Source organism: Cryptomeria japonica, chromosome 10 (assembly GCF_030272615.1).
Source record: "Cryptomeria japonica chromosome 10, Sugi_1.0, whole genome shotgun sequence".
NCBI classification, from domain to species: Eukaryota; Viridiplantae; Streptophyta; class Pinopsida; order Cupressales; family Cupressaceae; genus Cryptomeria; species Cryptomeria japonica.
Genome location: NC_081414.1, coordinates 22,162,136 through 22,169,475, shown reverse-complemented (window position 1 = coordinate 22,169,475; position 7,340 = coordinate 22,162,136). Strand labels below are relative to the sequence as shown.

The following is a 7,340-nucleotide window of genomic DNA, read 5'->3' as shown; positions in this document are numbered from 1 at the left end:
GTAAGCCAATGATTATGGTTAAGAAATTCAAGCAAGGTAAAGATAAACAAAAAAAATTCTATCCAAACCAACACATGGAAGATCTTTTCATAGAAATAGTAAAGTTTCTTATCCAAGATTGATAAACTAAAAGGGATACACAAATATACTAGGGGCCTTTCTTAAGAATAGTTTCTACATGTCCAACATCAACAAAAATAAAGAAGAAAAAAAATTCCTTGGTAAGATTTTGGATAGCATGAAGATGGATCCCATGCAAGAGCCAATTCTTGTTAACTGCATGCTTAAGCATGCTTTGAGAGGGAGTTCTCCCAACAAAGTATCATATTAAAGTAAAGTATTAAAGCCATTTACAAGCACCATCAAACTTTGTGATAGAAAAAATTATATTGAGAAAAAGATCAAAATTCATACCCAGCAAACATCTTGAATACAAAATTTTGAAACTGTGCCATCAACTACAATTATCAAACCATCAATTATCAAACCATCAACACCAACAGAAATTATGTTAGATTGATAAGATTCATAATAATACGACAATGGCCATAGATGTAAATTTTAATTTTAATAACAGCTTGAATGCTTTTATTTTACATAGAATAACTTATCATGTACGTGGTGGAATTCAAGTAGAATTACCGTAAGACTTTGTGTAGAACTAGCAAGGTTTAACAGAGATTAGCTAGCATAGCTGACAACTGGGCAGTATCGACGGTGGCATTTTAGGCTCCTGACGTGGCACCCAGTCGTCTGTGGTCACCTTCAAAATTAGCGTTTAACTGATAAAGAGATTTCCTACTGGTAGTTTACAATACTTAACCCTAAACCTAAATCTATATAAACAAAACTTTCCCAGCCTGAGAGGTCTTAGCACTGGATTTCTAGGGGATTAAAGACTGTAGCTCCTTGTTTCTTGTTATTTTGGTGGAGTTCTCTGTTGTTTCTTCTTCAACAACCATGGTAAGCAAACTCTTTAATCCCAATTAAAATGTATTTTTGTTTCTGCAAAACAATTGTCTGGCGCAGTTGTCAAGTGGTTTCACGTAGTATTGCGTTTACGGTATGAATGCATTATGTCTGATCTGTAGAAAATTTGATTCTTTGTTTTGATTTGCAGGCGGACGCAGATTTGGATGTGGATGTGGCCGCTGCGCAGCCGAAGAAGAGAACGTTCAAGAAGTTTACCTTCAGAGGTGTTGATCTCGATGCGCTTTTGGACATGTCCTCTGATGATCTCGTCAAGCTCTTTCATGCCCGTGCTCGAAGAAGGTACCAACGTATTATGTTTTGCAGTTAATTTTGTTGCATATTAAAATGCTGTTTTCAAGGGGCCGATTAAACCCTTGGTTTAGGGTTTTATGTTGTTTTACTAGCTTAAGGGTCTATGGCTGACTGTGTTTACATGGACCTTACATTGAAGGTTCCAGCGAGGTTTGAAGAGGAAGCCAATGGCCCTGATCAAGAAACTGCGGAAAGCTGTAAGTATCGTCGTTTTGTAGAAATTTAGTTTTCAACTTTTAACCCAAAAAATATTGGTAATAATCATTCATGTCAGTTTGAAAGATATCACATTTCTTGGATCCCAATTCGAGAAAAATAAATAAGTAATTTATCTTCTAAAAAAAGCCAAGATTTTTATCACAAATTATGCTAACTGGTTGAAACTTAATACATTCATTTGGAAGATATGAGAATTAAACCTGTTTTTATCTAATGCACGCTCAACCATACGAAAGCGGTATTTCCTTTAATTGGAAATTGCTTTCAATCCCAATTCAGCTTAGCAGATGCTTGGTATGGGTAGTGTTTATATCAAGACACAGGATTACTCATCAGCATGGTTGTTATGTTGGCTGGATTATTTTCATTTTTTGGAATTGAATTAGGAAATAAAGAATGATTGGTCACCAAGTGTGATCCAAAATGTTGATGAAAAAAAAACTAAACTGTTTTCCTCTAGAATCGTTTACAAATTCATTGTTTTAGGAAATTGAATATATGATAGCAATAGAGAACAATAGAGAGATTGCATTGAGTGCACCTGAATAAAGAAACCAATACATGCTGATAAAAAGGTGGGTATGGCTATATCGTAATTCTGATGATAGAAAAGAAATATTCCATAAGTATTTATTTTATGTATGGGAAAATATGTTGAGTGTCACATCCCCAACAAATGATCATTATGTGTTGCATTTCTCTGAGCAGAAGCGTGAAGCTCTTCCAGGTGAAAAGCCAGAACCAGTTAAAACTCACCTCCGAAACATGATTATTATGCCTGAAATGATTGGAAGCATCATTGGTGTATACAATGGGAAGACCTTCAACCAAGTTGAAATCAAGGTAATATTTGCTTTCTTTTCTTTGAATGGATACTATTCTGTCTCATCAGTCCTGTTCCTTAGATCATTCAGAAATTTAAAACATTGAATAATAATATCGATTCTTGTGTTTTTTTATTTCAGCCTGAAATGATTGGACATTATCTGGCAGAGTTTTCTATTTCATACAAGCCAGTGAAGCATGGAAGGCCTGGTATTGGTGCCACCCACTCATCTAGGTTCATTCCTTTAAAATAGGGCTATATTTGTTTAGTTTATATAGAAGAGCAGAGAAGGATGTTTTGAATATTTTTGGTTTAGGTATGGATTAGCCATTTTGTATCTTTAGCTTACGAGGAACTGTTTGTTATGATAACGAGTGGTTTGAATGGTTTTGTTTTCTTCTGTCTAATTAGTGCATTCTATGGTTTGGGATTTCTCTGTTCGGTCAAGTACAGAGGCATGCTATATTTGTCTCAATTGTTGCTTTATGTAAAGAGACATTTCTTATAAACATTGCAAGCATTACAAGCCGCCTGGGCATTCCTTTTTTCAATAAAATTTTGTAATCTTATATTTTAATACAAAAATTTATTATTTTGAGATTTCTCTTTTTATTTAAGATTGCAATCGATTCTACTTTTACAGCTATCAAGTGTTATGATATGGTCTATCTGAAAGGGTAAAACTTGTTTACTGTTAGGAACTTACTATCAGAATGGAAAATATTTGATTTTTGTCTTCTTTTGATTCTTAGGTGGGTTCAATCCTCAGCCCTCTCAATTCAAATGATTTTTATTTTCAATTATATTATGGTTCTCACTTATCAGCCGATTACTGCAAAATTCCTAGCTATCTCAGCTGTAGGATTGGTCTAACATCCTAAACAAGTTCAGAGGGCTACTGCTAACACCATATGAACTAAAATGTCTTAAAGGTGTTAAAGTTCAAAAATAATATTCTGAAGCTAGCTGTGCACTCCCGAGTGGTAACATCCCATCCACCCCCACACGTGTTCACTCAGGCAATTGTGTAATATTTCCAAAGGAATATTTCTTTAATTACAAATTGAAAATTAAACAAATCTGCACAATAGTGATTTCTGTGTGAAATCACTTTAACAAATTGTGGGTTTTCATCCTCCAATTCTAGAGCTAGAGTTTTTTTGCCCTCAGGTTAATGAACCAAAGTCCCATGCTCCAACAAGGAGTAGAAATCAGATAACAGAATTGTTTCTCAATATGCTGCCTCCTTGCTTGGCCTCTCTTAAATAACTTTATAGTCTGAACTCTTTAAATACCCCTTGATTGATATTGTTAAAATAAGCGTTATTAATAATTTCATAATATTACTTAACCCTTCCTTGAGGTGGGAAATTGCATTTTCCTTGAATTGAGGACCTGCCAGGTATATTGCCAAGAGCTTCATGTAATGAGTTGCCTTCCAATAATTTTTTTTCCGGAGTGTTGGCCATGCTCCCACAAGGCTTGTAGATCGATGATGTTATTTTCACTATTTGGAAGCTGCATAGGTCTGACATGTGGTGCCCCAAAATATTCAAACTTTGCATGGCTGGTCTTTGCTGCGATACACTCATTAGAGGCAACAGACAATGTAAATTGTAATGTGTTCTTACATAGTTAAGTCTTTATCTCTTGGGAAGTGGTAAATAACAGTCACTTTTGGATAATTCTTTTTTCTTTCCTGATTTCAATTGAAAGAGTTTCTTCCTTTCTCCTTGCAGATTTAAATCTGCTTCAAATCATTAACAGTATGAATTGAAAATAATTAAAGTCCTTACCCTTAGTGCAAAATTTCCAAGACCCACAGGAAATGATGGGTGCTGGGTTTAGTCTTGGTTTAATTTCAAAGAGGGGACATTATGGTGCGCACCCTTCCCAAGATTGTTTGTCCTCGAGCATTTGCAACAACTAGGATGCTCCAAAATTTCTTCTCCACCTGACAATTTTTTTGGAATTACTAGGATCCCACATCAACTTACAAGATTTATGTATCCATCCACCTGATGTGCTTTGGCTGAAAAACAATTTCAAATATAAATTCCTCAAAAAGTCTCTCTAGTTGTCTACAAATCTTTTACAAAACTTGTACAAGTTCTTGAAATTCTTGTTTTACTCCAATCTATTTCTGTTGTGCTACTTTGATGTATATTGAATAATCTGTGCAAAGATTCTCCATATATATGAGTGGATGAATTGTTCCCTTACCTCTGCCAAATCGAAGGTAACATCATATCGTCCTTTGAATTGGACCCTCAAGCTGCATTTACCGAATTTCGGTACCATCCACAATGTTTCCTTTATGCTCTTCTATGATCAAATCTTACTTCTTGACCAGGTGTTCTGGTTGGTGGACTTATCAGCAATGAAGGTATTAAACTCATTAAAAGTTTTAATCTTTACATGCCTCAAAGTAGGGTTTGGATCCCAATGTCCCATACTGTTATGCGTCAATAATCTCGAACTTGCGAAGAAGATGATCTGCAATTTCTGCATTTCCTTTGAACAAAATACTGCCTAGGCCTCAAATCCTTATACATACTTTTGGATTTGTACCAGAGGACCTTTGCATTAGCCTTAGATATCTTTAGCTACCAGCATCTTTTTGTCTTTCAATTGCTTTGCTATTGCTTAAGAAGTTTACATTTATGTTTGTAAATTTCAGTTACAAGCTTTGTGTTTGAAATAGAGGATTAGTGGTTAGTCTTAATTTCAGCTTCAATCTGTGCTTGAATTAGGGTAGTGATTGTGTTTCAATGATGGTATAATTAATCTCCTTGACGATAGCAGAATTTAACATAAGGCAATCATCAATTACAGTTTAGTGCAGTGTGCTTGCCTTAGCCCTTCTTGTGTAAAACTGCTCCTCCACCTATTGTAAAATGTAGAAAGAATCCGGTAAAGAATCATAACTATGCTGCTTGTTTTGGGTTTCGTGGTCCATCATATATATATATTAATATATATAGTTCTAATTTAATATACATATATTAATAAATAACCATAATTTGCAAAAATTGTACAAAATTAAATGCAGAATTGAGAAAACTGCTGATAATTGATAATTTAGTATCAATTGTTGAGTCACAAATATTGAAGGTAAATTAAATTTATTTACATAAGAAGGGCATTACTTGGAATCTGGATTGTTTAGCAATGAAAAGTATAAATGCAATTCAATTACTTGGGAAAAACTTGGGGAAAAATGCTGCTTTCCATCCAGCACTGTACAAAATAATTTTCATTTTTTGTTTTTTATAACCAGAGCAGAGGTTTGGGGTGGAAGCCTCCAGCAGGGTTGAGGGGCAGCACGTCTCATGGTGTCTCAGTGTCATGCCTGCCCCTGCCAAAAAGTGTTATCACAGCATTATAAATCACTGTCTTTTATGTGAGTGAAGGAAATGAAAGAGCAGCGATCGATTAATAAGGTTGATTAGTATTAATTAAGTCTATTGGGCAGTGATTCCTTAAGAGATGCAATAAAAAATTAAAATAAATATAATAAGGCAGTGCTTGGTTATGATGAATTATAACTCTTGTAGAGGCAATAGTTTTAATCAAAGGGTGTGACTCTTTCCAACTTTGAAGATATAAAAGGAAGAAGAAATCATTTGGGAAAGACATCATCCAATACATCTATTGGGAATAGAAATTGATAAGGAATTGAAAGTATTCAGAAATCAGTGGAAGAAAAAGTTAGAAATATAAATTGAGGGCAGATATATATATATTTCAGAAATTAAGTTATTGCAGCCATTTGAGAATAAATCTATTAATCCATCAAGAGGTACTCAAATTGCAACCATTTAATAAATTCCTAAGCAATCGAGAAGTGATTGCAAATAGGAAGGGGGAAATAGGAAGGATGGTCCCCCTTCCAAGCCCATGAAAGATGAGAGGATGGCCCCCCTCTCATACTCTTATCAAGTTGGCCAAGAGTTGGAAGGATGGACTGTTGTGATGTTTTCACACATCGCTCCATTGCAAATGGGGACCCCCACTTTTTGCTTCTTAGGTCAGTAGTTTTGCTTTGTTTGGTTAGCTTGGCAGTAATTTGAAAGTTTCTAGCCTTAGAGTGAGTGGGTTTTGTTTTGATAAGTCTAGGAGTGGGTCCAAGAATTAAGTTGTAAAATCAGGTATTGTGTAGGGGTGAGCTTCAAGGATTGCAATTTTGGAATGTGAAATTCTGTGAGGAAGGGAATGTGAAAGTGGAAATGAAAATATGAAAATGTGAAAGGCAAAATTGTTCTGATTACTGCAAGGCAGAATTGCAAGGTTCCCTTGCAATTCTGTTACATATTGCATGAGGTCCTCCTAGTTCCGCTCTTCATTTCAAAGGCATGGTCAAACATCCACCAAGGATTGCATGGTATGGTCATAATCCTGCCTTGCATTGCAAGGCCATCTTTTATCTTCGCCTAACTTTGCAAAAGATTCTCTAATGGATTAGTGAAGTATTCTCTCTCAAGGTTGGGTTTTCACCAAAGGGTTATAAGATAAGATAAAGTTGATTTGAATGCAATGCACAAACCCCCCTCATTTCCACCTTGCATTGCTTGGGTTATGCATAAGCATCATTAAAATCTGTCATGCATTGCTTGTGTATTGCACACATAGCTTGGAATTCCGCCCATGTATTATATGAAGACCCCCAATCTCCGACCTGCAATGCACAAGGACCTTGCAATCCCGACCTTCAATACATTGCAGGCCCTAAATCCTGATTTGCATTGCAAGGCTCTCCAAACTCTGCTGAACATTGCATTACATGAGCCTTCTCAACTCCCGCTAACCATTACACAAGTCCTACCAATGAATGCAAGAGGGGGTAATAATTCCAAAATTATACATGCCAAAGGTTGATTTCTGATTTTATACATAACATCCCTCTAAACCCAATTTTATGCATGCATCATCAAGAATCCTGCAATGTATACAAGAGCACTATCAAATTCTGATTTTATGCATAGTGTCTCTCAAATTTTGAAAACATGCA

At 35.5% G+C, this 7,340-nt stretch overlaps 1 protein-coding gene across 1 annotated transcript; it reads left to right on the top strand.

Annotated features, from left to right (window-relative positions):
* Window positions 1-421: 421 nt before the first annotated feature.
* LOC131076741 (small ribosomal subunit protein uS19) lies at window positions 422-2,941 on the top strand. The gene is made up of 5 exons (XM_058014055.1): window positions 422-963; window positions 1,121-1,272; window positions 1,424-1,481; window positions 2,212-2,346; window positions 2,469-2,941. Exons 1-5 carry the CDS (start codon window positions 961-963, stop codon window positions 2,580-2,582), a joined length of 462 nt encoding a protein of 153 aa, XP_057870038.1. The 5' UTR covers window positions 422-960; the 3' UTR covers window positions 2,583-2,941.
* Window positions 2,942-7,340: the final 4,399 nt, after the last annotated feature.